We start from the raw sequence: 27324 nt of genomic DNA on the forward strand, positions 1-27324 counted from the left end.
GTTTTATTGAACATCTATAGATAAGGGTACACTGTGGCACAGTGATTAGCGCTCTTGCCTCACAGCCAAGTCCTGGCTGGGGGACTTGAACCAGAACATCAATGGGGGACCTTCTCCCCGTGGATGCATGGGTTCTCTCCGGGGTCCAAAAACATGTTCAGGTCAATTGGCAACTCTAAATTGTCCCTAGGTGTGAGTGTGAGAGTGAATGGGTGTGTAATATGTGGTCCTGCGACAGACTGGCGACCTATCCAGGATGTCCCATGCCTTCGCCTAAAAGTGGCTCCGGCAGCCCGTGACCCCGAAAGGGACAAAACGGAAGACGATGAATGAATGAATGAATGAATCTATAGATAAATGTGTAGGATATCAATGCAGAAGAATGTTGTGATCTTCCTGTCATACCACAGCAAAGTACTTCTTTTTAGAAAGGATGTAAAGCCTTTCCAGTGAAGACTTTTATAAGATTTCCTCTTCTTAATGATTCCCAAATCCCAAACTAGAAAACAGTTGGTGTGACACTGGTGTTAAGTACCTGGCCTCTCTTCTGTTCTCACGGAGGCCCTTTCTCACTCTTCTTGGGATACTACACGTATACGGCTCATGTCTGAGTGTTGTCTGTTTTCCATTGATGATGCCCTGTGAGCTTATGAGGGCCTGTGAACAGACAGTCAGCAGGAGCAAAGTGGATGGGATCATCCTCTGGGAAACTCTGGTGAGCTGTTGTTCAGCTTTGATTAAATGTGGGCAGTGAGAAAACAAATTTGTTGATAGAATGTAAGGAAAACAGGCAGAAAAAAGAAAAAAGAAAAAAACAGGTGGTAAAATAGAGTGAAAAAATGACTACATTCTCACGCTGTTCTGTTTTGTTGCTCACCAAATGTTTCTATGTATTTTTTATTTTTATTTAGGACATATGTGTGTACTTTTAACACACTTGGTTATTTCTTCAATCCAATTCTTGGGTTTTTCATGTTGAGATATATTTGTGGGTTATTTTTTGAAGCAAACTATTTTTTTTGCAAGTAGTTGTTTCAGCATAGTAACTAAATTTATGTTTTTTCCTGAGTTACATAACTCCCATTCAGATTTGGGTTAAAAATGACCTAACTTGGTTTATTTTAAACTATGGAGTTTTTAGTGTGTGTTACTCACTTAATAATAAAGTTAAAGGGAATAAAATCATTTTCAGAGTGTATTTGTGCACATATGCTTGTAAAAAAAAAAATCCATTATAAAACAATTACCGGACCAATAATTTCTTTTTATAAAGGTCATCATTTCATGTTTACAATATACTATGTACACTCTTTTTCCATGAGATTTGAAATAATAAATCATAACACTAGAACACATTTACATGAAGATGAGTACAATCCAAACCACCATCAGCTGGAATCATCAGCTGAATGCTGCTCTGGTCATTTTCAAGTCTTTCAGATCATTTGAACCTGAACTTTGAACTCTGAACTGAAAAGGTGATCGCTCAGCTCATCTGAATGAGCCAGCCAGTACAAAGTACTCTACTGCCCAGTGTTGCTTCTGCATTCGGATAAAAGCTCCCTTATGCCTTGAGGGAAACTGTTGTCGCTGATGTAGGCATGAAGGAAAAGAGGTGTTGGATATTTATTTCATATTGCTTTCAATCCAGTCTTTGAAGTTGGCCACACGTGTGTAAACTGTGTAGAGGTCAGGATCACATTCTCCCTGGTCATAGCCAAAGCTCACCAGCCCCAGCAGTCTCCACAACCTTTTGCTGTCCCTACCCACCTGAGATGACTTTTGGCTACTGCTGGTCTGAGTCTCTGAGATTTCTGGGAGGACTAGGATCCCGCCCGTGTCGGAAGGACATATGTTCGAAGGGTTGTAGTCGGGCCTTTGACTCGCACAGAGCATGTTGTCTGTAACGCTGACTGGCACTCCGTTACGAGCGTACTGCTGCTCACATGGGACTATATCAGCAAGATGAACCAGCCCGACCCTTGCCTTCTCTTCAGGGCCTAAACTGGAGTCGGACATTGGAGACCACCCTGTTACCAGCCCTTGACCAGAGTTCATCTCCTCCTCCTCGCTCCCTGACAGGCAGAGCGGCAGGACTTTTTCTCCAATCCTTGCTTTGTCAATTAACTTGATTACAGCGATGTCAGAGTCAAGAATATTGGGATCGTAGTTTGGGTGCACAGCAATGGAAGCCACCTGAAAAAAGTGAAACAAAGTTACGTCTTTAAGTTCTCCTAAAGAAAATGAAGAAGAGTGAACTAAAAGTTGTTACCCTGAGCCACTGGAGACCTTTTTGCTTCCTGTGGTCATCCCGATAGTGCTTTCCCACCACCACGCTGACTGTGGCAGCATCCACAGGATACACTTTTCCCAGCTCTGTCACACAGTGAGCTGCAACCACCAAGCTCCTCTGGTTGACCAGAGCTGCACTGCAGACCAGCTGCCAGTCAGATGCCTGATTAAGGTTGTCACTTCCTCCACAACCGCCCTTCTTTGGAGACTCGGTCTTGCCGTCTGTCTTGGTCACCTTAGTCTCTGTGTTTTTAGTGGGGCAACGGTAGATGGCTGCCAGCCAGGGCCAGTGAGCCTCCTCAGGCCTCTCTGGGTCAAAGGCTGCATGCTTCCCACACACTGCCACAGAGGAGGTGACAGAAAGAGAGGTGAGTCCAAAATCCAGGCAAAGAGAGCAGAAAGAATGAGACAGTCAACACTGAAGGACTGTCTGTCAGTGTACTTTAATAACAACATGATGTAGAAGACAATAGATGGAGCAACAAGAATCAAACATGGGAATCGAACCAACAAAACTCACAGTTTCTGCATAAATCCACATAAATCTACTTCAGCTACAATATTTTCTTGAGAGATATAAAGGAAACTTGTACCAGCAGCCTGACTTATGAAAAGGTTTAAAGTCCCACTTCAATCATCCTTTGATCTATTTTAAAAATGTTTGTTCCCGGTAGTCTGTTATTTATGGTTATGTTGTTTTAATCCCCAAAAAACTAGGGCATAGTTTCTGCAGAGTGGCAGGTGTTCATTAGTAATTTGCCCTTGTAGTCAGGATTGTTGGCACAAAGTATGCCTCCCCTCATTTCCCATCATCCCTTTGTTTACACACTTTCCTACTAGCTTACTGCCTCTTACAACCCCAAACCAACAATATAGGTGCAACAAGAATGGCGAGCAATATCAAAACTATTCAGCGTTACACTTTTGAGCCAGATACCAGCTCGGACGACAAAAACAAAGGCATGCACGGATCTATTCATATACAAGTTGATGCATCAAAATGGAGTGGAGCAGGGAGCTTGTGACTAGCTGTTGAAGGTTCAAAGTCACTTTTACAAATAGCCTTTCTTTTGTCTGCAACTGATTCTCAATGATTTGAATACATAAATACTCAGAAACACAACATTGAGCATAATTGTCTTATTATCCGTCCTCCATCATCAGAAAAATGCCACAGGAACATGTTAAAAACACTAAAAATACAGTTTTCATTGAAGTGGGTCTTTGCGGGTAAAACACAGAATCCCAAATGTTTAGAGGTCTTAGCTGCTTTTTCATTTGTTTCATAAAATCATGTTTAAAGGAACAAGCAAAGCTTTAGGATTTAATGTTAATGTACAACGATGCTTGATTTAAAAAAAGGGGGGGCATTCACCAATAATTTTCCATCTGGATTGTATGATCTTTAATTGTATTGTTTTTATCCCACTGAGATATAAGCCTAGCTAATCAAAAATGAAATTCGGAACTTGAAGCACATTTTTTCTTTATTCATTATTCTTGAGATAAAAAAGTGTTTTTAGAGCAAATCCATGAAGAGTTTCTCTTCATTCGTATTTAGACAAATAAATAAAAGTGTTCATTTCTCCTTTTTCCCATAGTACATTGTAAAAGTGAGGCTTGAAATAATTCAGGAGCCCTGATTTGTGTTTATATTTGTTAGTATTACATTCATTATATTTGTTGAGTGACCACATAATGATGTGATGCACTTCTTTGTTTTAATGAAGGAAAGCTTTCAGGTGTTGTTTTTCTGTCCTCTGCTGCCCTCACCTGGTGAACAGGAGACATGGCGCCCACTCCATTTTCCTGTCTTCAAGCAGGTGCGGCGTGAGCTTCCAGAGTGCTGGTAGTACTGAGACACACATTCATACTCAATGTGTGTGTAAAGATTGTGGAAGCCCTGGGGCAATTGTGGAAGCACCTCAGGAGCTTTAGTGGGGCCCTCAGACTGCAGCCGCTGCCCCAGTGAAGCTGTGAGAAGCTTGTGCACAGGGGTTTTCCTGAGGAGCAAAAGAATAAATAAAAAAGTTCTAAAATTGTTGTGAAGGTTTAAGGTAAACAAAAAAGAAAACACAACTGAAGTGCTTTATTCTAATGGTCCTGGGTGTTGTAAACTCACCTGGATGGTACCTGAGGTGCCAAAACTCTTTGTCTGACCAGTTCTGATACTTTGGGCTCTCGACAAGCTGCAAAAAACAGGATGACACAACAGAAATACACAATAAAATCGTCTGCTCTGATTCATAATATAATCCCTATAACCCATAGGTTCTGGTAATTCACCCATCATGCACTCAAATAAAATTCCAAATATCCAGTTTATTGAATATTTCATCAAAAAATCTACACAGTTAAAACATTATTTTGGGTTCTTATGTTTTCTTTGAACAAATTAACAAAATGTGAAGAAAAATTGAAATAATTAAATGACTATTTTAAGGTAAACATTAAAATAATTTTGTAAAAATGAAAAGCAAAAAAATAAAAGTTTATAATGGGGGGGGGGGGGGGGGGGGTCAAAGTACCTCTAACACACATTGGTTGTTGGCCACTCCAGGTACCATTTTTCTGGCAGCTTCTTCTCACGGAACCACTGAGAGCATACGAGTGGTTACACCTGAACTCTACTGTTTTGGGCTCCAACTCTGGCACCACCTGGTGGTAACCATTGGACAAGCGAGGCAGAGGAGGGCAGCTGCTTTCTGCAGGAGCAAAGCAGACAAAAAGTTAGAGGGACTTCTCAGAGGGAAACATGCAAACATTTCTGTTTGTTTTCTTGATTCCCCTTCTCACCTGTGAAGCTTTGGTTAACATCTCTTTCTGTCTCTTTTTCCTTTTCGTCCTTCTCCAACTCCTTTGCCGTCTCTGTGGATTCTTTTTCTGATAAACCATTTTGAACAACAACCACACCATGACTGTCCTCACCGGCTCTGTACAGTGTAAACTGTGTGACATTGACCCGAGAGGGGATGAGCTTCCTCCCCGGTATGGGTGATCCAATGGTGTTATTTTCCTTCTCCTTGTTCCTTGACTCCTGTGTGCTGTTCTTCATCATTTCCAGTTCAAAGCTCTCCACAGTGTTCTCCCCCTCAGATAAAACTGTCCTCAGTTTTGTGTCGTTGGGGCCAAATTTTGCTGGGTCTCTTTTTCCATTCACTTGTTCATCTTTTCTCTCCTTTTCTGCTTGTCCTTTGTCTTTTATCACCACTATCTTTGTGATGTCCTTCTCTTGCTGCGTGTTTAAGTCAGAGCTGTCTTCTTTTGGTTTGGGCGGCACCGGTGCCGCTGGTACTTTCTCATCAACCGTGTTTAGGTCGTTCTCTGGATCCTTATCAAATTTGCTTTTTCCACCCTCGTTTGGTTTCCCAGTTTCAGTATTTCTTCCATCAAATTCCCCTTCAAATCCATCTTCCGTATCATTTTTCTTCGGAACCACCGCAGTGTTATTTTCTTCATTATCAATAGTTGTAGTGTGATCTGGCCCGGTGTCTTTCTCTCCAACATTTTCCTCTTCCTGGGTTGAGTTTGGCTGATTTGTTTCTACTTCTTCCCTGAGATCTTTGTCACTATAAATATATATTTCTTTTTCTTCAGTTTTTTCTTTTTCTGATTCAGTAAGTGTGTTATTCACTGCAAAAAAAGAACAGTTCTTTTAGTTTTTGCTTAAACAAAACCAGAGCTGTCTCAATGTTTTTCATGATTTGGAGCTGTTACCTTCACAGATGAAAGAAAATAACAAATCAAGCTGCGTTTAAACAACAACACGCGTTCAAGTGACCACTTCCAATGAAAAGTCTCATCTAAAATCTTGCATTCACATGCAGCAATGAAAGTTTATACGAGCAGTTTCTGGCTCTACATACAAAACGCGTGGCCTTTATAAGTATGTTGTGTGTTAAACCAGGTCAAACTCTGACCAGTCAGGGACTTGGATTTGGTAATAACGTATGGATGGCGTCCCCTTTTAATTCAAGGAAGTACCAAATGTTTATAAATTGAGCATGGAGGAGAAATGAAAGGGCCTATGTATATTATAAACTATGTCCATATGTATGATAATATATTAACTTTGGCACACCAAAGAATGATTTTTTAAATAAAATATGATTATTTTTTGCAGTTAATTTCCCAGATCAAATCTAATCAAACCTTTTATTTATAAAAAGCGTTTCTCGGGCATTATGCAGCTCAAACCGCTTAATGCCTTTCCACCTGAAAGTAAAACAGTCTGATCTCTGAGGCACCGGCTTGTGGGTGCCGCACATTTCATGACGTCAACCTCGGCAGCGTGTCTGCATTTCGCCATGAAATCACACAACATCCAAACTTTTGCAAAGATGGACGTGCACATTGTGCATATAAAAAGAAAGTGATTTTGCCAAAGACCGCTAGTTCTGTGGAGAAAGTGTGTGTTTGTGTTAGCCTGGGGCGGTGCTGGCAGTGCAGACTCTTCCTGGAAGTGGCTGTTCTTCATTTTGTTATGTCACAATGTGAGAATCCTCTCAGTTTTGTTGATTGGGAGGGGCTGGTGCTCAGAGAGAAGGGTTTTAGAGGAACGCCCAGAGATGAGTGAATGGAACAAAATCCCACTTTGGGGTTGTTTTTTGGGAGGATTTAACATTACAATACTCTAAAAAGTAAAAAAAAAAAAAAAAGTTGATTCTGCAATGCAGTCTGTGCCCAGAAGGAATTGTATGACACCAAGTCTTTCATATCAAAATAGAGCTGTGAAAGAAAAGATCTGAGGTGAAATTCACAAGATTTCTCAGCAGGCCTCTTCCAGCTGCAGGTGGTGAACATGCACTAGTAAACAAGAAGAAGAGAGAAGAAGAAGCCCCTCCCTGCTCGTTCAGTGTGAACACCACATGCAAATGAACGTGTTGCATGCCCATGTAAACGTAGTATAACAGAAACCACTCAGGTGTTGAGTTTTCGTACGGTATAATGTCTGACCTTGAGTGCAAACAGGGGCAGTCCCACTCCAGGTGTTGTTAGGAAGGCAGGTCCTCTGGGAGGCTCCGCTGAGTTCAAATGGTTGGAAGCACAGGTACTGCAGAGCGATGAGCACATCATTTGGTCCGTACACCAAAAAGTGGTCGCCATGCTCTGGCTTGGGTGGTAGAGTGCAGACTTTTTCCACAGGCACTGAAGGCAGGAGAAGAAAAGCAGCCTTTTTCCATGATCTGTACCATGTCTCAGTATGAATGGAAATGAAACACACAGCAAGTCAGACATTTATGACTTTCCCAGATCCCAAGCTGTTTTTTTAGGGGCATAAAAGAACAGATTCACATTTCCATCTTACCACACTGTGGAGCAAGCGCACTCCAGGTGCCATCGCTCAGGCAGATGGCAGAGCGAAACCCTCGCAACTCAAAGCCGGGGTCACAACGGAAAGTGACACGTGCACCCGAGTGGCGAAACAGACCCTCTGTGGATCCATGTGTGGGCACCGGAGGCCTACGGCAACCTATCACTGAACATAAACACAGGCATGACTTCCCCTCAGACAGGCGCTCTTCTATTTGGAATCCAGCATGCTCACAGTGACTGCAAAAAGTAATATCCAGCAGCCAAACGGGGCACTAAATCACATCTAACCAAACATATGAGTGATTAAAATATCACCTTCTCCATCCCAGGCTCATTAGCAAATCATTTCACAGTAAAGTGGGAGCAGTTTACAGCAACACTAAAAACACATGGCCTGTAAAAAAGGGAAAAAAAACCTGATGCCGTAAAAGCTTTTATGAACTAGAAGAGCGCAGACTGATAAAAGTGGGAAAAATACAATGTGTGATAATCAAACTTTTCACATGGAGACATTTACATTTGTTTTAACAAAATGAGTAAAAGATCAACAGTTTTCTTAAAGACAAGCGGTCTGAGTCTGAAAGGGATCAGATCTATAAAATGGATATTATCTGATTTTATTGCAGCAAACCAAAAAACTCCTCAGAATAATCTGGCCATTTTAAACCCACAGCTTTTTCAGTATGCAGGCCCTTGGGGGATTAGGAATGCTGCTGGTCAAAAAGTCAGGGTAACCCACAGGCAACCTCCTATAAATATGTAAAAACAAAGATGAAGCTGCACGAGGGGCTGTGGACGATGGTGCTATTTTGCTCAGTGATGGATTTTTCAGGTCAGACTGTATCCACAAGCATAATAAAAGGAATCTTCAGCTATTAAGGTGGAATGCAAACTCTTCACAAAACCGCAGAATATGAGTTTGCATGCTTCTGTTAACGCTGTGGAAACTAGGCTGGACACTGCGCCTGAAAAACGGATCCGACTTTGACAAATACTGTGTCAAAAGATGTGGGAAACACTGTCGATCTTTTAGTTTTTTTGTAGCAGGTTGTCCTAAATGTGGCTAATGTGAGATGCAGCCTTAAAATACTCCATCTGTGTCTGGGGAAGAAATTCCAGACAGCATTTCCTCTTCTTAATTTTAGCCATTACTATTATTTCCAGTCTTTTGCATCAAAATTAAAAGTTGGCATATCCTGATAGGAATACAGATGAACGCACATCATGTGGAAATAAACTAGACAGCGTTTTTTATGGGTGTTGCTTCTGGTGGAAAAGCTGGCTGCTGTTATGGAAGCACAACTGTTTCACCATGTGGTTTATGGGCTTGAATTTAGCCCCGCAAAAAAAAGCACACACACTGTTTTTGGAGGGTCTTCAGGGAGGTGTGCAATGAACAAAAACACAAGTCAGGATCTAGACATGCATATTGCATGCAACCTAACCACACCCCAAATGAGGGGCACCCCACGTTTTAATGTGGCATTGGATTATTAGCTTGTTATAAGCTTTGAAAACAAGACTAATTTTCTGAATATTTAAAGTCCTACTCCAATCATCTTTGGATCTATTCAGTCCCACTGGCTTTTAATTGTGCAGTTTTTAGCCAAAATTAAAAAAAAAAAAAAAAAAAAAAACGTACCATTTCCTAAAACGTAGTTTCTGCAGAGCGGCAGAACAACTTGGTTGGAAGTTTTAGTTGTGGGCAGGACCATTGGTGTAGAGCAACTCCGTACTCCCTTCCCTTCTCCATTGTTGAAAGCTATCTGCCTACACTCTCTCCTGCCTTCACACCCCCAACATAACATTACTGTGCATCAAAAATAGCTAGCAATATTGGAGCTATCCAGCCATACAGTTTTGATCCAGATACCAGCTCGAATGAGGAAAACAAAGACGTACATGGATCTATTCGACAGCAAGTGAACGCCTCAGAATGGAGCAGAGTAGTAAGCAGTGGATTCTCTAGGTCGCAAAAAAGTTTTGTTTTGAAGCTGCATTTTTTCATTGAGGTTTTTTTGTCAATTTAAATAAGAAAAAACTAAGAAATGCAATTTCATGCTTAATTCCCCTTATATATGTGCTCCTTTGTGAGAAAAATACTACATGAACACGTGATTCTAAGTGCTGAATGCACCCCTTTTAAATCCTGATTTTTTGGTATGTTCTCATTGTAACAAAACTGACTAACATTGATGACAAATATAAGAGCATTTTTCATCTCAATATCAAACTGATGTCTCATTGAAATTTTCAGCGTGCACCTGCTTCTGACTATAAAACAAAGTCTCAGCTTTTCACATGGGTTATCAAAGAGGTTTAAGTTTCTCTGCACACTTACCGCTTTCACACCTCTTGCCCGTGTAGCCAGCCAGACAGGCGCAGTGGTAAGTGTAGGACGAGTCTAAGATGCAAGTCCCATCATGCAGACAAGGGGAGGAGCTGCAAGCTGTAAACATATGACAGATGAGATACCAGCAGAAAGTCTGACCTCCCCAGCACCTGATTCACAAAGGAATCACTAATCCTGACAGATCCATGCAAAAACCCAAAGGCGTTTCACTTCTTTCCTTTCTGACTGTGGCTGGGCATTTCTGCACAAAAATGCTCTTGTTTAATTTTACAAGTCCTGGCCTGGCTTCTGGTAACTTTATGGTGTGTGACTCTGAGAATGAGGACATTTCTGGAGTGTGAGCACATTTTGGTTTCTCAAAGGGCTAATAGGGGGCTCAGGCGCCTGATGAAAGCTTTAACTGTAACATGAAGGTGTCACTCATGCACTATTAACTGCTTTTTATTAGGGACTGGACCCTAAGTGCCATGGAAATGTCTTTCTTGACGTGAGTTCACCAATGACCTTTTACTTTTTGCACAAACACCACATTTTATGTTTCTGGGGTATATGTACATTTTTTGATCAACGATAAAAGTAAAGTTTTATGACTTTGGGCATGCTGTAGATCCAGATGATACAAACCTGAGCTCTCCTGGAAAGTAGCAAAGAATCCATCAAAGTTCTTGTAGCCGTCGGATACAAAGAGAACGTGCAAACTGTTGCCTGTGCTGTGAACTGCGGCGGGTTTGTTGTTCCCGCAGAATCTCCCGATAATCCGAGAGTTAATGCTGTCTCCATCTCGAACCTCCACGTAGTCATAACGACAAGATGGGTGAAACTCCAGACTCAGCATCATAAACCTGAAAGTACAGACATGCAACTTGAAATTTGGCAAATTGAATTTTGATTTTTTTTAAGCAATATTTCTAATGAAACTCATTGTTATTTACTTTACATAACTTTTTTGAGCTGAAGTTTTAGTTGTAAATTTTAAGAGGAGCAGTCTATACTGACATGTTTTACATTGTTCGCTGTTTTTTTACACTAAAAGGAAAAAAAACGCATCAACCCCCATCTAAATCTTCAATATTTTTGCACAAAAAATATAAATTTTAACTTTTCAGAGTTGATATTATGGGTATGTGCAACATCTAAGATTGTCATTACTTTACATTCTTTTACATAATTACTTCACATTACACTACAATGCATTACACTGTCACCACTAAGGGTTGCCACATAGTTCAACAGCTTGTGGTCGAACGGCAATATTCCACCGTGGCACATAGAGGGATCAAGCGAGAAAGGTTTAAACTTAGACTCTACCACGATTAAAACTTTTTTTAGTTCTCAGGATCTAATTTTGCCGCTCTGATTAGGGCTAATCATCATAGGGCTAAGACCACTTCTAAATAACCCTTCAGAAGAAAGACATTAAATTAGGGTAAAAAGTGGAAAACCAAAAACTGCAATGGAATTATCTTTGATTTTTTTCTTCCTCTGAATCCAATGTCAATAGTAAGCAGAGGATGGAAAGGAAAAAAGTAAATCCAATCTCTGCCCTCCCTTAAGAACAACTCCCAGTGTTACAAAGTTCAAGAGATCATTTGTGACCTCCTCAGCTTCATGAATAAATCTCACAAATCTGTTTTTTTTAAACATAAGCCATCAGATTACTCAATATACACATAAAAACTTTCATCACTCGGGCTGCGTGGGTCCCGTCGCTGGGTACGCTCCTGGTCCGGGGGTCTCCCCCTCTCTCCTGGTCTGGCTGGGGAGGATCTGGTTCCCGTTATGATCACATGGTTCACTCTGGCAACGTGCATGCATCTCCACCCCCACGTGCACGTGCACACTGTCACACTGTTCCCTGTCTGCTTTATCCCTCCTCCTAACCCACAGTGTATGGATGGACAGACGTCTTCCGTTTATCTTAGTGTCAGAATTTCACGTTAGGATGTAATATTTGCCTTTCTGCAGATCTAGCAGAAATGATTCACATCACAGCAACTCAGCACTTGAATGCCCTCACTTTCTCCCCCTCCCTCTTTATTTCTTTTTCTTCTACCCCTCCCACCCACACACCCCCACACACACACACACACTTTCCCCCTCTCCCTCCCCTTTAATAGAAAGAATATGTATATACACTTAAAACACAAAATGCAACAAATAAATAAAAAAGAATTTAAAAAAACAGTAAGGGGTTCATACAAATTTACACCCTGGCTATCTGAAGATTCATAACCTCTTTTTGTAATATTGAAACCTGTCCAACACAAAAGGCCTTCAGCACTCATCTGCTTGCTCAGTTGTTGGACAGAACAAGCAAAAATAAATAAATAAATAAACAAACTTGTTTTTATGGAATAAAATAAATACACATGCATGTAATGGATAATTGTTACTGTCAAGATTATAAATCAAGTCGCTCAAGTGTTATTTTAGATAAATAGTTATATTTGTCATCAATACGTTTGTTTTTCAAATGAACACAAATGAATACAAAGTGTTTTTCCATGGCAAACAAAAACCATTTATTGGAACATTTTCTTAAGATGATTTATGACTGATGTCATCATGGGTGTGCGTGTTTTGGCACTGTTTGCCTTCAGAGTCTGGTACAATGTAAATTGAAGTGACTGTAATCAGGAACATGAACTAGATTAACCTTTGTGCTATCTAAGATGACCCCACCCTTGCATTGACATGTTCTTCCTACCATGACAAAGGTGGATAAAGGTGGAAAGATTTCATGTAATCCATGGACACCAGTGAAGATCACAAGTCATTGAAGAAAAAATGTTCAGAGCACTGTCTAGTGGGTCTAGATGACCCAACTCCCAATGTTAAAGTGCCTAGGATAGCACAAGGGTTAGAAGCTTTTTCATCGATTCCTATGTTTCACAGTGGGACAACGAGATAACTTCAGTGATGTAAAATTTCAATGATGTAATCCTGCTGTCCAAACAAGGGCGGACAAAACGACTCGATGAAAGTTTTACAAGACACTGGCCTACATCCAGAAATGTTTCACTTCTATCATTCATCTCACAATCTAGAGCCAAGCTGTCTTAGGCTAATGAGTCCTTCAGTATGTCTATCGTTAACTTGCAGGAGTCATGGCCACTTCCTCCATACATGTCTGTGATACGAGAACAGTGCAAGCCAGCACAAAAAACCTGAGGGATGAGGGAAAGTCCTGTAATTCCGCTAATGGGATGGCAATAATATCCCATTTTTGGGTCCACTGGACTTATGTTAAAACATGTGTTTGTAATGGAATCTAAATTTGACTAATCTGCAGTAAACTGTAATAACAAACTCTGCATTCTGCACACTAGGAAAGAAATGCTTTAAATCATTAAAAACCCCTCAGCATGCAACAAACTAGAATCATAAGCAGGGAAATAAATGTTCAGCCTGTGTGGAGCTTTTGTTCTGCACAAATGCTAGCTTGTAAAATCATTTTAGAGGTAATGGAGGAAAAAGACAAAAATAGAAAGTTATGTCAGCACAGGAAAGTAATGACTTTGCCATAAAAAAAAAGAAGAGGGTGGGGGGCTGTCCTAGTTTCCAAAATGTGTTGTAAAATTGCCACAAAGTACATCTTGCAGTTGAAATTTGATAAAGGAAGATCGGCTATTACATTGCTAATGCAGATCAGTAATAAAAACTGTCTTAAAAACCCACTTTGACGAAAATGGTGTTTTTGATCTTGTGGCATTTTTCCCATGACATATGACGTTTATATGAAGAAAACTAAGCTTAAAATTGCATTTCTGATTATTCTTTTATATAAATTGCTGTAAATTAGGAGCAGACAAAAGAATTCAGCTTGAAAAGGATTGTATTTATTAAGCAGAAAATACAAAATTTCCCTCCCGCACTACATTCTGATCCATCCACTTGCAGACAAATAGATCCATGTACGTCTTTGTTTTCCTCGTCTGAATTGGCATCTGGCTCAACACATTACACCTGGATAGCTCCAATATTGGGCGCCATATTTTTTGCACGGTTATATTTAGGTTATATTTAGCTGTAAGCTATTGTGTAAACAGAGAGCTCTCAGTTTAGTGTGAAGGGGGGGGGGGGGGGACCAACAGTCCTGCCCACAACTCAGAGGCAAATTTCTAATGAACTCCTGCTGCTCCACAGAAACAATATCCTGGAAAACGACACAAAATTTGGGGGATTTAGGTGAAAAACAGCACAATCATAATTTAAAGACCACTGGGAATGCTTTAGACCTACAAGAACCCAGACCCTTAAAAATCAATAATATAGAATACACCCCAGACCGAGTGGACACATGGTGTGTGCTACATATGACAACACTTTTCTGATCTTTTTCTTTTACAAGGATGTCACTATTGGTTCTTATGCGTTAAAATAGGTCAAAAGATAATTGGAGGACGTCTTAAATCCAAACACCCGTACTTCACTAATTTTGGTATTGACTACTACATTAAAGTATCCATTACTAATAAATTAATGAAAAAATAAAAGTGTGTGTGTCATTTTTAATTTAAGATATTCTTGGTCATTAGGTAAGTTTTATGGCAAAACACTCCCAAAGCCACTACACAATGAATTGCTCCATCAGTCTCGTGACCAGAGGAGCCACAAGTTGTGTGTGTTACCCTTAGCAACCACACAGTACGGCATGAGTAGGTGATTTTATAAAGAACTGTTTTGTATTTTTAACCTTGCACACTTAAGTTTTTGATGGTATTTGTTTTTAGGATAATAAATAAAAAGCTTGAGAAAATCAACTCACTAATAAGAAATTACCAGTTATCTATCTCGCTGTCAGAAGTTAGAGCTCTGTATTCCCCTCTGGTTACCAGCGGGAACCATCTCCAGAGTTCTTACTGCACTTCATCTCCCAGCAACCCCAGTGTGCACTTCCTGGATGCCACACACCTGACTCTCATTCACTCAATCAATCACAGTCTACTTAAGCACTGCACTGAGCCACACACCGTGAATTATTGCTTGTGCCACTCTGCCTTCCTTACCAAGTGTCAGACCTGGTCTTATGTTTCCTGACTCTGTATCTGACTCTGTTTGCCTGCTGCCTGCCCTGACTTTTGCCTGGAATCTGACTGTCCTGTCTCTCCACCAAATCTTATCCCTGCCTTGCACTGGATTCCTGACCCTAAGAATGGAAATTAAAGCCCCACGAAGCTTCCCTTGGGGTTCATGTGATTGTGCCGGAAAAATGAACCACCCGGTCAGGGCTTTGAAACCACACCAAACAGTGGCATCTGATGGCGGACTGGAGGTATATCGACATATGTTTCAACAAAGCTCCTTGTAACACTTCAATGTGGAAATGATGATGAAAAAACGTAAAACAAAACAATGTTGTTAATGATGATTATAAAAAAAAAAACGTAAATCAACAACACATGTGACGTTTGCTGTGAGAGGTGCATGACACAGCGAAATACACATCGCATAAAGAAAATAAACGCAAAGGAAAAAAAAAAAGTAAAACACTGGTCATGAACTCAGGACCTCTGGATGCAATACCCACTGACTGTTCCACTGAGCCATCTCTACTGATACTAATTTGCTGTGCCAGTATAGATTGATTAAAGTATTTTATTTATACACAATGTTCATAGTGTATTGTTTTATTTGGAGAAATCGAGTTGAAACGATCCTGAGCCACAGTACGTTATTTACCAGGAGTCATGTTAAAGTGCAATGAACTGATGCTGATTCCAATCTTGGGGGAACAATAAAACTGCTCGGGAAACGTTCGGGATTCATGTGGTATTTCTGGAGAATAGTGCGCCCAACTGTTCAAAACACAAGTGACATCTGAACCGTGGTTCGACCAAACGAAGCATTTGGCGCGTCATACGTCATCAACCACGGGATCTACGCTAGTTGACACACGCCCCGAAACATTGTGCCGAACCCTTCTGCTTCATGAAGGTGAAACAAGAGCCAGAGCGTCCGTGTCAAACGGCCATCCCTACCTGACCCTGATTTAGCTTTGTGGACTTTAGCTGAGCTAATAAACCTGCTGCATTTGGATCCAGCTGTCTGTTGTGACACTAGCTAATTTATGTAGAATATTTTTATTTTAAAAAGTAATCAGTATCATTAAACCTTTAAGTGTGGTATCGCCCATCAATAGTCTGTAAATGATGTGAAGATACTGATTATGTCATTGTGGTTGGACTCAAAGCTAAAGACGACTCATCAACCTACCTGAGCTCAACAGTGAATGGCCTGTCCACCTGTATGGTCCATTCACACCTGGCATTGTTGGGGTAGCTCTCCAGTACCAAGTGGCCCTGCCTTTTTCGGATCACCCCCCCACATTCTGCAAGACAGAGAAAGTCTGCTTTGAAGCTGTGCTTAGTTTTTAACTTTAGTTATAAACATCCTGACTGTTTGCTGCTTTATGCTTGTGTAAACCAAAGTCTTCGTGGGGAACATGGGAGAGATGCCTCCACAGGCCTCTTCTGTTTTTAATAAAATATAAAGACTATGTTTGCTTCCTATGCCGGAATTTGCATACAAGAGCTGGACTAAGCTACCCCAGGATATATAATAAGCTATTTTATGAGACTTTCAATGGTAGACTCAGACATGTCATTCAACTCCTTATGGAAAACCCTCTGGGGCCCATGGCTGACTTCCAAGATGGCACAGTTGTCCCAGATGAAGACAAATCAGCGGAAAGGAAAAGGCTGTGCAGTGAAAGAAAAACATGTCAGCTGTGGGGGGCTAAAAAGACTCACTCATGCAGTCTCCACCAGACCAGCCGGGGCGACACTCAGCACAGTATTGGCCATTGATGAAGAAGTCGTCACGGGGACCCCACGTTCCGTTGTTACACCGCCGGCAGTTCTCAAAGATGCTGCAACCTGACAGGCACACAGACGGAAAAAATGTACAGTTTTACTCCTCACTACATGAAACCTTTTGTGAGACTCACTGTCTCACCAAAAATCAGGGAGCATTCTATCTGAGGAGCTGCTGCAGCTTTTTTAAAGAGCTGTCCTTTGGATTTGAGCTGCTAAACACATTAAGCTCATCTTTCACCACAGCAGAACGTTCAGCTGTTTCTTCGAATAGAAATATAAAGTTTTGAAAAACCTTCCTTTTAATGTGGATTTTCGCTTGAGAGACTGTCCTGTCCAGCCATGTGTCCTGTGCCATTTCATTTTAGATTTTTACCAACAGAAAAGACTGCTAAGATTGAAATTTACCACTGTACCCATTTGCTGAAGGCCCTCTTCTTCTTCTCCTTTTTAAGACTAAAAAGTCATGCAAAAGCATTCATTTAATTTTGAACAGCTGCTTTTACCCATAAAAGAGAGAACAAGAACATTTTTATGTTGTGAAGAAAGCAAAAAAAAAAAAAAAAACTCAAGTTGCATAAAGTATTTTAATCTTCTGAAGAAAACTACGCAGCTTTGTCCATAAGTCATTCACAAATCAAAGCTCTGCTTTCTCGCTGTGTGAATTCAAGAGGTTTCTGCCAGAAGCTGAAGAGAGGAAGCTGATGTGAAGTTGGCCTGAAAACAGGCTGATCCAACACTGCAAGTTGTTTTCACTTTAGATGTCACACAGTTTAACACAACACAAGAAGAACAGCTGTGCAGCTCATAAAAACACTTGATCTTACAAACCCAACATGGCCGAGATTCAAGGAGAAATCGCTTCTAACAATCAGATTTATGGGGTCTTTACAGAAGGGTTGTAATAGAAGGATGGGGAATTACCTGGGTGGATGATGCATGGGTCACACTCGTTGATGGCGTTGCGGCAGCAGGGGACAGCGTAGCCCACCTGTGTTCCCTGAAGAGGGCACTTACAGCGGATGACATTGTATTCACAGCAGCCTCTACACATCACGCTCCACTCTGGACCAGGACAGTGATACCTATAGTCTAAAGAACACAACGGGGTAAGCTACTTTAAAGTAAATGATTAAAATGGGGACTTAAATACAAAAAAAGGGGAGAAAATGCGAAGAAATTTGGAAAACAACACTAATCTTAAGAAAAGAAATCACTAGAAAGTAGTAAAAGTAGTAAGTCTTTTTTTTACTTTACAAGATATTTTTTATAGGATAAAATCTAGAACAACGAGATTCACATACAGTAAAAAAGGGGAAAATAAGCTAAAATACTTAAAATATAATGTTATACAGCTCAATAATCAATCTTTTTTTTCTGGTTCTAAGCAAATGGTTTGTTTTTTGAGTTTTTGATGTACCTAATTCTTGTTCATTTTGAATACAATGGCAAAAAAACAAGTTTAATAAGTTTAAATGATTTATTTTTGAATTAAATGTGAACAAAATGTGAATAGGATCTTAAAAGTTGGCCCATCTCAATAAATCATTATCAAATCTAAAACTAGCACCTATAATGACGATGAATGCATTTATTGAACTTTAATATGACATCCCTAAACTAAAAATTCAAATCAAGCAATTTGTGTTGACAGATCTTTCAAGAGTTTGGAGCAAAATGATCTGGAAAATTTCTTGACTGTGAAAAACTTAAAACCTCAAAAAACCTCTTGAATGTCTAAAAACAAGGTTTTAAATCTTTATTTTAGAACAGTTTCCAGTGCATTTAAGAATTAAGATCAAGCTGGTATTTTCACTGTCTGAAATGACTATATTTGACAAACCGAGTGTATTATGTTGACAGAAAACAGTCAAATGTCTAAGCTAAGCTGGTACCGGAAACCCATATGAGCCATTAATGAAATAGAATTGAACCCAAGCGCTGCCTCTGCTCTTGTTTTGCAAAGTTCCTACTCAATAAAAGTTATTTTTCACTGGGAAACAGTGAATCAGAGACCTCTGAGCACACGGCTCCGTATTATGCAACAGTGGAACTTAAACACCAAAACAGACGGACTTAAATTCTCAAGTGGCAGATGTGGATGAAGAACTAACAGAGGCCACACTTGGAACTTGGCAAGCTGTCAGTGCAATATTTTGCTCATCCTCCCACATATGATGCATCACTCTATTTTTTGTATCCTTTAAACCTTTTAACTCCCATATCTGTAAAACAACCTTTGCACAGCACCAGGTCTTTTTGGTTCTGATGGGTACTTTGTGAAGCCAAGGCCTTATTGCGTAAGCAAAAAGAACAACTGCAAGAGCTAAATCCTAAATCTTGATGATCAGCATGAGAGATGCATTTGAATCCTGGAATGTTGTACACCTTCACTGCTGCTCGTCCTGAGAGATGATATAATATGTAATAGATTTCAGTTTAGCTAAAGCCTTATCTACACATCAGTATTTCAGCAGGATGCATATTCAATCATGAATCAACCACAAAGAGGTTTGTGTTATTGGGTTAGTAATGAATGTCATAATGGAGATCTCAGAAGTAATATCTTTAAGTCTGTTCGTCAAAGCTGTGTGCCATTTAGAGCTTTGTAATTCCCTTTCACATGGTTCTGTTGCACAATATTCACACACCACCAGTTAAAATTGCATGTGGAAAAAATAAAACAAAGTCAAACCTCATATTTCATTTACACCAAAACAAAGCAGATGTTCTAACGAATCTTGCATTGTTATTTTATGTTCTCGTTCTGCACAGAATAAACACACAACCACACTGTTTTAATTCTTTATTCATTTTCTTTTCTATTTTTGTTGAGAACCACAAATATTCATGGTTATTGTTGTCTTGTAGCTATAGAAGAATATTTGCATAGAGTGATTATGAAACAGACTCATTATGTTGTTTGTTTGTCACTTTGAATTGTCTTGAGCCTCTTTTTATAAAACAGAAAAGAGTTTTTGCTAAATTCATGTTAGTTATTTAGTAGCTTAGCCTTTTTTCTTCTTCTGACATTTGCAACTTTTTCCTAAGTGCAGACTGACTAATGGGGCACTTTAATCTTAGATCTGCCCTTTATATCTTTATATCTAGTGTCCCACAAGGTGTTACATTTGCTTAAATGAACACTTTATTCAAAAAGTGCCCCAAAACTCTTGGCAAGTCAAACTGTGACGTGGGATCTCATAAAAATGGTTGCTGCCTGGAGAAGACCCACTCTGATCATCTTTTAATCTACTTTAAAAGCGTTCCAAGTAGTCTTTTATTTATGGTTGTGCTGTTTTAAGACAACATTTTTTTTAAATGCCTGCTTTCCAGGACATAGTTTCTGCTGAGCGGCATGAGTTTGTTCAAAAATTTGCCTCTGAGTTGTGGGAACGAGATATTAATCTGTGGGAACGAGATATCATTTAAGTTTTTAATGTCAGGACATGGTCTCCATAGGAAGGACTATCAGCGTGGAGAAAGTAAATTCACAACAATTTGAACAAAGAAATACTCCGAAACGCAATTTTAAGCTTAATTATCTTGATATATGTCTCCATCATCAGAAAAAGCTACAACAACATGTTAACAACACCAGAAATACAATTTTCATTGGAGTGCCTCTTCAAACAACTTTTTAAATAAAACATCAGCTCCCCTGATCTTAGCATTAGATTGATAAAAACACATAAAATAGCAGTTTCTCTTTTAATCTGGATTATGATGAGGAAGTATTTAAACAATAAAGCAAATAAACACCCCACAGTTGATCTTAATCTGCAGTTTGTTGTCACTCTGGTTTATATAAAGATGTTGATGAAAACACTTGATCTTAATGAAGTCAAACTTTAAAAAAAAATATTTAATTAAGCTTCTGGGTTGTCAACTGTTACTAGGTAAATATTTTCGGATGGTGTTTTTACAACTACAATCAGTGACCTTCAAGAATGCAATATAAAAACAGTGTTAGGGGGATATGTCACTTTAATAAACAAAGATTTTGGTGCATCGTGGCAGAATCTGAATTTTTCTTTTTTTTTTCCCCATCCTATCCTCATGTAAGAAACTAAACAAACACAGGCATCAGTGTCCCCAATGTTTGAAGACTGAATTAGTTGCTGACCTCCAAATCTGTTGATAAAGCTGTTATGTTTCTCCCTCCGGAGTTGTCTGCATGCTGGAATGCATTTTTATTTTTCTGAACGGCTATCCCCCGGAGCTGAGCGGCGAGGTGATCAGCGTTGTTGTCTCACAGCAAGATAAGCGCTGCCTTCTCTGACTCTCCTCGCATGGGCTTTTTGTTTTGTTTATGGAGCTTTAATGTTCTCTCTGTGTGGGTGTCCCAGCTTCCTCCCAAAAGTGCAGAAATATTTTCATACTTTCATACTAATTTATCCTTTTTGTGTCTCTGAACTGAAAACTGTGCCCGAAAATGTCATCTAGGACCCATTTCTTCCCCAATGAACAACCAAGGGAAGAGGCTATTGTGTCTCTTCGGTAAAAATGAGGACATTCAATTATCAAAAAGATGATATTTGGCACATGTGTTGGCACACATCTTCTTATCGCTAAGATTACAAGCTTGTAGAAACATGTGTCAGTTAACACCTGCACACTGAACTGTGACAACCCACAGCTGTTTCAGAAGGTGTGAACAGGTAGAGAAACAGAAACACTTGTGCAAAACTGTTATTCTGAAATGAAGTATTTCTATCTCCCTGCTTCACGTCTGTGAAAGATGGTCTCAGTATTTTTTTCATCAAAGCAGAGCTGTAACTAAGTATTTTACATAAACACAGACTCTGAAACAAATAACATAAAATCTGTTGAGGGCTACAATTTGACAAAGACATGCAGTCATGCTGTGCTGCCTCTGGCTCAAGGTCTTTAATCATCAAGTACAGATGCAGACAGTTGCCGGAGCTGCCATAACTATCAGACCACTTTGCTTCTCCATTGTGCTTAAGATGTTTATTCATTACACATGAGTCATGGTATCTGCAGTTACTCAGAACCTATGTTCACACTGCCCTCAACAACATGCGTTCAAGCAAACACTTTCAATAAAAAGTCTATGTTAACACGAGTGAAACTTCAAAACTTGCATTCAAATGGAGCTGCAGATATTTTTTTAGGCCGTTGTAGGTACCACAACCATTCGGCCTGGAACCTCCGTTTGGGGTCCTTTCGACTGAAGGTAACGTCACACTACGGTAACCCCACTTGGACAAACTACGTAGCGTCGACATCTGCTCGGGCTCAACAAATTTTCGTTTCACGTTCCTTTTTGTAACCTAAAGTTATTTTCACCCATAAATTGTGTCTGACAATATTCTTTGTAATTTTTATAAAGACATATTACCACAATCCACTTGTTATTCCAGTTTAAGTTCAGCCGTTGCTGAAAATGTTGTTAGCACGGCTAAATGTTGTTCTTCTGGGACCGTTCTGCCAATAAAAAAGCACTGGGCGCACAGATTAAAAAACCTATAAGCGAACTTGCATTTAATAATAATCATAACAATAATAAAGACTTGTTAAGAAGGCAATCTTGCTTTATGTCGGAGCTGTGTTGGTTTACAACAGACTTCATAATATTTTCTTCAATGGTAGTATCGTAATTTGTCCAGACCAATCACTATCTGACATGTCATCAGACAAACATACAGCCAATCACATAGTGTGACGTGAGCATTAGTCCGAGGACCCCGAATGGAAGTTCCAGGACGAACGGTTATGGTACCCACACCGTTTTTGGGCTTTACGTACCAAACGGGCAGCCAATGAGCACTCTGAAAGTTAGAACAGGTCAAATTTTGACCAATTTTGAACTCAAATTTATTTGTGATATATGGGTGCCGACAATGGACAGTAAATGAAAACTGTCCTCTGAAAAACTGAACAATTACTCAGAAATGCGTGAAAGGATCAAAACGACTTTGAGGTTGTTTATAGTGAGGAATGAATATCATAATACACACAAAAGCTCAAAAGATTTTTCATGATATATAGGCCCTTTAACACATTCTTGCTAATACTATTATTTTCGTATTTTTGCTGTAGCGCAAGTTATTCAAGTTATAAAATGAAAAATCAGACGCCTTTTGTTGAACGTTCAAAGCGTTTAAAAGATTCTCCAGAGCCCGCTTTCAGTGGAGGGGGGATGTAGCTTTCTAACAGGCACTCTCCTGATTGGAGAGAGTGGTTGCCATAGAAATGTAGACTCAGACCGAGACGGACCACGAATCATGGCTTACTGAGGACATCTGGTTCCAACATGGCGACATACATAAATCGGGGAAAAATGGCAACTGAATTGACTTTAGCTGGTTGGAACCGGAAGCAAGCCATTTTCTATGGGTGACATCAAGTGATATCATTTCAATTTTTATATACAGTCAATTGTGGCGATCCTTTCAATTCACAGAAGTGCTAAATTGATTGTGGAGGAGAAATTTGAATTGCAGTTTGTGCCCTGCCGGAATTATATGATACCAATTCTTTCATATGTCGGAATAGAATTGCGAAAAAAAAGTCTGGAGCAAGATTCACGAAATTTTCACCGCTTTGACATTTCACACAGAGCCTCAACAGTTGGTGGCAAACATGCGCAAGTAAACAGTAGACAAAGAAGAAGTCAAGTGAGAACACCATGGACTTTACTCAAGTGAACGTGTGTCTGTCAGATGCCCGGTGTGTCCGTAGCTTAAAAGAAATAATATTCTGTGTTTGTCAGATTTGATGATGGCACTAAGAATTGGCTCCACGGTGGAACTTTCTCCTTTTTTTATGAGAGTGCAGATATGTCTCCTCCTCTGTAAGTGATATCTGCGATGCACATTCCAGATGCTCTGCTTTTAAAAGTCAGCATGTATATCAAGGGGTTGGGCCTATAAAACGGTGATGACTAAAGATGTATTTCATCTGGTGAAGCACTGCCAACAATGTTATTAAGGTTTTGAGGGAACTCTTTCAGTACTGCACACCTCTAATGTGAATCAGAAGACCTCTGCTCCAGCAGAAAGATCAAGTGACATCTTTGACCCTGCTGCGTCCCTGCAGCAGGGTCACACACTGATGTGATTCCTCTGGGCTTGTCTTGAGGCTCAAAGAACATATGAAGGTTAGAGGAAGTAATGCGTTGAAGATGTGTTGCAGGTGTCACACTTGACCTGGGAGGTCACGTTAGTAGTTTTTTGGAATCTTGCCAACTTTAAAAAACAAAATCTCAACCCAAGTCATTTTGTTTCAAATTTCTAAAATAGGAGTTAATCAAAGGTCATTCAGAGTTTTATAAAATGACAACCTACCTGTTGTAAGTTTGAGCTGTATGAGGAAAACAATGGCATTAACTTGAGAGCACAAATCAGAGCCATTACATTTGGCTCAACAGCATTACCTATTCAGGACAGTGTAGCAGTGATCGGGTGGGTCACTAAAAGCTAATAAGAGCCGTCTTTGTGTTTCCTTTCTTATCACCTGCAGCTCAGGATCCAAGACAAACCTTTACAAAGAAAGAGATCCTCCCCACAGGGCTTTTCAGCTGCAACATAGAAAGCAGCTGACCACTTAAGACATGTCCATCTGAGATATATTTAATTACTTCACAGGCATGCTCAGAATTCAAGCAGGAATATTTGAGGGAGCAACTGTTTTCAACATGGCGACGCTCTGTGCTGTTGATCTTTGTATTTCATATTTCTGTTTTTTTAGCTGTAGGATTTATTTCCAGAGACTGTATGCCTGACCTGGGACAAGCATCATAGGGGTCTGTTTGTGAAAACCTTGGTGTCAACAAAGATAACCCACATCAGCAGCACCTCAGCTGTCTTTTGTGAAGTCCTGTGGGTTTCACTGCATTACTATCTTTAACCCTAGTGGCATTTTCTATTTACGTCAGGGAAAAAGAAAACCCCACGCTACATTGCACCACACAAGGTCGCATAAAACATTCAAAACAGACATGAACGGGTGGATAAAAAACATTTAGACTTTTCTTTGCATTTGGTTTGTGCAGCTTCACGTGTTAGAGCATTGCATTTATATTAGGAGTTGTTAAAAAATGTGAAGCAAGTCCTTGAATCAATCAAAGTCCTGCTCCTTTTTTACTTTAAGCATTAAAGACCCACTCTAATCATCTTTGGATCTATTGTAAAAGCGATCCCAGTGGTTTTTGATTATGATTATGCCATTTTTTGTCAATATCAAAAACCCTGTGTGGTGTTTTAGGAAGTAGTTGCTGCAGAAATGCAATTTAAACAAATAAATGCTCAGAAATGCAATTTCAAGCAAAATTTTCTTGAATTATGTCCTCCATCATCAGAAAAATGCCACAAGAACATGTTAAAAACACCAAAAACACAATTGTCATAGGAGTGGGTCTCAAACATTTTCTGCAACAAGGTCATATCTGCCATAATTAGGAAACAATCTGAGCCCAAAAAGTGACAGTATTTATACACTCCCAAATAAATAGTTTCCTTCTGGTTAAATAAAGCTTAGGTTACATGGATAGATCGTGGAAACTTTTTATTTTTTTAAACAGCTGGGAGTGTTGGGCATTTACTGTATGAGAGGTCTCTCACTCCCTGCCCACAACAGCTGTTTGGTATTCTGAGGTCAGAAGTAATTTAGCTATCGTGGAAAATGGAACCCCCCCCTTCAGGAGAGCCATGTCGTCATCGCATGTCTGAACAAATCAAGATCCCTAAACGCTGAAGCCAGTCCCCATCCAGTACAGTACTTCAAACTATTTGCTGGAAACCACAAACCAAAGCAAATACTTGGTGAATTTATTATCTACTGTAAGGAGTGGGATGTCTTCAGTAAGGGTACAGTCCGGACTATGATGTACTTTTTCCTAAATACAGCAATCACGCTCTTGATAGTGAACCCAAACATTTCTGCCAGTGCATTTTCTTTTCATTCAAACATCATTTTTCAGACTCTTTGCTCCAGACTAATTCATACAATAAAATTTGTCCTTGAGATTTTTCTAAACCCTCTATGAGGGCAAAATGTCAGAACAACAGGGATCACTGAGTAGGCAGGACCATGCAACAGATCTGAAGGCAGATTCACAAAACAGAAATAAAAAAAACTTAAATATTTGTGTCAAAAAAACATCTACAAAACTGCATGTGGACACTAATTCAGTTGATTACATAACAAGGCTTGCAGGGAGTGACTCAGCTGAGAGCACATTTGCCAAAGAAAAATACCAGTAAATCCCCAAAAACATCTATGCACTGCTCAGTCCGTTACCACATCCACCAGACTTACAAATCCGAGATGTTGTGTTTTCACACAGGTAGCATCTAAAGCAGGAATCAGACGGAGAACATAGGCTGAAACTACAAGTCTCAGGAATATTTGATGTACAAAAAACAATAAAGCCAGCGTGACTGAGGCAAGTGTGATTCATGTCTTCCAACAGCTCAAGTGACCGCTGTAAACAGACAGAATCAATCTCACAGCATACTTCAGCATTTAAAGAGAAAAGGAGCGAGTGCCAAGATTTGACAGCCCCAATAGCCTGAATTCGCCCCCAGGAATGTGTGGAAGCATTCAACAGTTGTTTATTCTGAGTGTTCTCTTTTTTTGTTGTTGTTGTTTTTGTTGTTGAGGGGAAAAAAACAATGTCTGTAAAGTAAAGAATAACTGTAGCAAATTTCCAAAACACACACGCTTCTTTATCATGACAAAAACTTCTGTTTCATCACAGAAGAAGTGAAAAGAGAAACAAAAATAGAATAGAAACAACATTTTTTTTTTTTAGTAACAGACTTCAATGTTTGAATCTCTCTTTGAGTGTTGTTTTCCAAGTGTTGCTGCTTTGCTCTAACAGGATAGAACTGGGGAGGGAGTGCTGAGAGTGCTGATGCTCGCTTCTCAAGAACAAAGAGCCAACAATCCTGTCAACCACAGAGACTGGAAGAGGGAAACAAGCAAGTGCAGGACGAGTGAAGTCGATGCAGCTCTTACCGTAAGGCCAGGCCGTTACTAAGGGCAAGAAGATGAAAAAAAAGAGGGAGATGGAGAGGAGCCAGCCCTCTTCCCCGGAGATAAAAGCGTTGGTCCATGGATTGGTGCGGCTGCTGCCGTGGGTTTGCCCCAGATGCAGTCCCCGTCCTGCAGGCAGCATGCTGCAGTCTAGACCTCTATTTACTTTCTGAACTCAGCTGACATCACCTTCTCTCTGCTCTTCGTTTCTTCCCTCCCCCTCTCTTCATTTCTCTTTCTCTCTCACTGTCTTCTCCCTCAGCTTCTCCCCTTTTTCTCTGCTCTTTGGCTTCAGGTTACAGCCCAGCCTTGATAAAAAAAAAAAAAAATGCTCCACACGCAGAGGTCTCCCAAAAAACTCCACTCGAACAGCAACGTCACTGCTTGCGAATGAAAAGCAAGCGCCAGTGTTTAGTGCACAACACACATGCACAGAGAGGGGGGGGGGGGGGTTGCAATAGCCACAACGCTCTCAGTCCCAATCAGGTATGCTGTAGGCTTCGCTGCCCATGAGCTCACATCTACAAAACAGTGATGTCAGAG

The 27324-nt window shown here is 40.1% G+C and overlaps 1 protein-coding gene across 1 annotated transcript; it reads right to left on the bottom strand.

Moving 5' to 3' along the window:
- Nucleotides 1-1243: 1243 nt before the first annotated feature.
- pamr1b (peptidase domain containing associated with muscle regeneration 1b) lies at nt 1244-27062 on the bottom strand. Its single transcript, XM_023955936.2, has 14 exons — nt 26764-27062; nt 17701-17868; nt 16714-16839; nt 16178-16292; nt 10586-10803; nt 9950-10057; nt 7601-7771; nt 7249-7440; nt 5089-5925; nt 4821-4997; nt 4415-4481; nt 4066-4295; nt 2273-2631; nt 1244-2196 (listed from the first exon to the last, which is right to left on the bottom strand). The coding sequence occupies exons 1-14, from the start codon at nt 26921-26923 to the stop codon at nt 1627-1629; spliced, it is 3498 nt and encodes a 1165-aa protein (XP_023811704.1). The 5' UTR covers nt 26924-27062; the 3' UTR covers nt 1244-1626.
- Between the last annotated feature and the right edge of the window lie 262 nt (nt 27063-27324).

This window comes from Oryzias latipes, chromosome 6 (genome assembly GCF_053564925.1).
Source record: "Oryzias latipes strain Hd-rR chromosome 6, Olatipes_Hd-rR_3.1".
Lineage (NCBI taxonomy): Eukaryota > Metazoa > Chordata > Actinopteri > Beloniformes > Adrianichthyidae > Oryzias > Oryzias latipes.

Excerpts from the sequence above, each read along its gene's own strand:
- pamr1b (XM_023955936.2), bottom strand. The coding sequence starts at position 26,923 with ATGCTGCCTGCAGGACGGGGACTGCATCTGGGGCAAACCCACGGCAGC. Across the intron at positions 7,772-9,949 it reads GGGCAAGAGGTGTGAAAGCG|TGATAGGTTGCCGTAGGCCT; the intron begins GTAAGTGTGCAG and ends GTTTATGTTCAG. Across the intron at positions 7,441-7,600 it reads TGCGCTTGCTCCACAGTGTG|TGCCTGTGGAAAAAGTCTGC; the intron begins GTAAGATGGAAA and ends TCCTGCCTTCAG.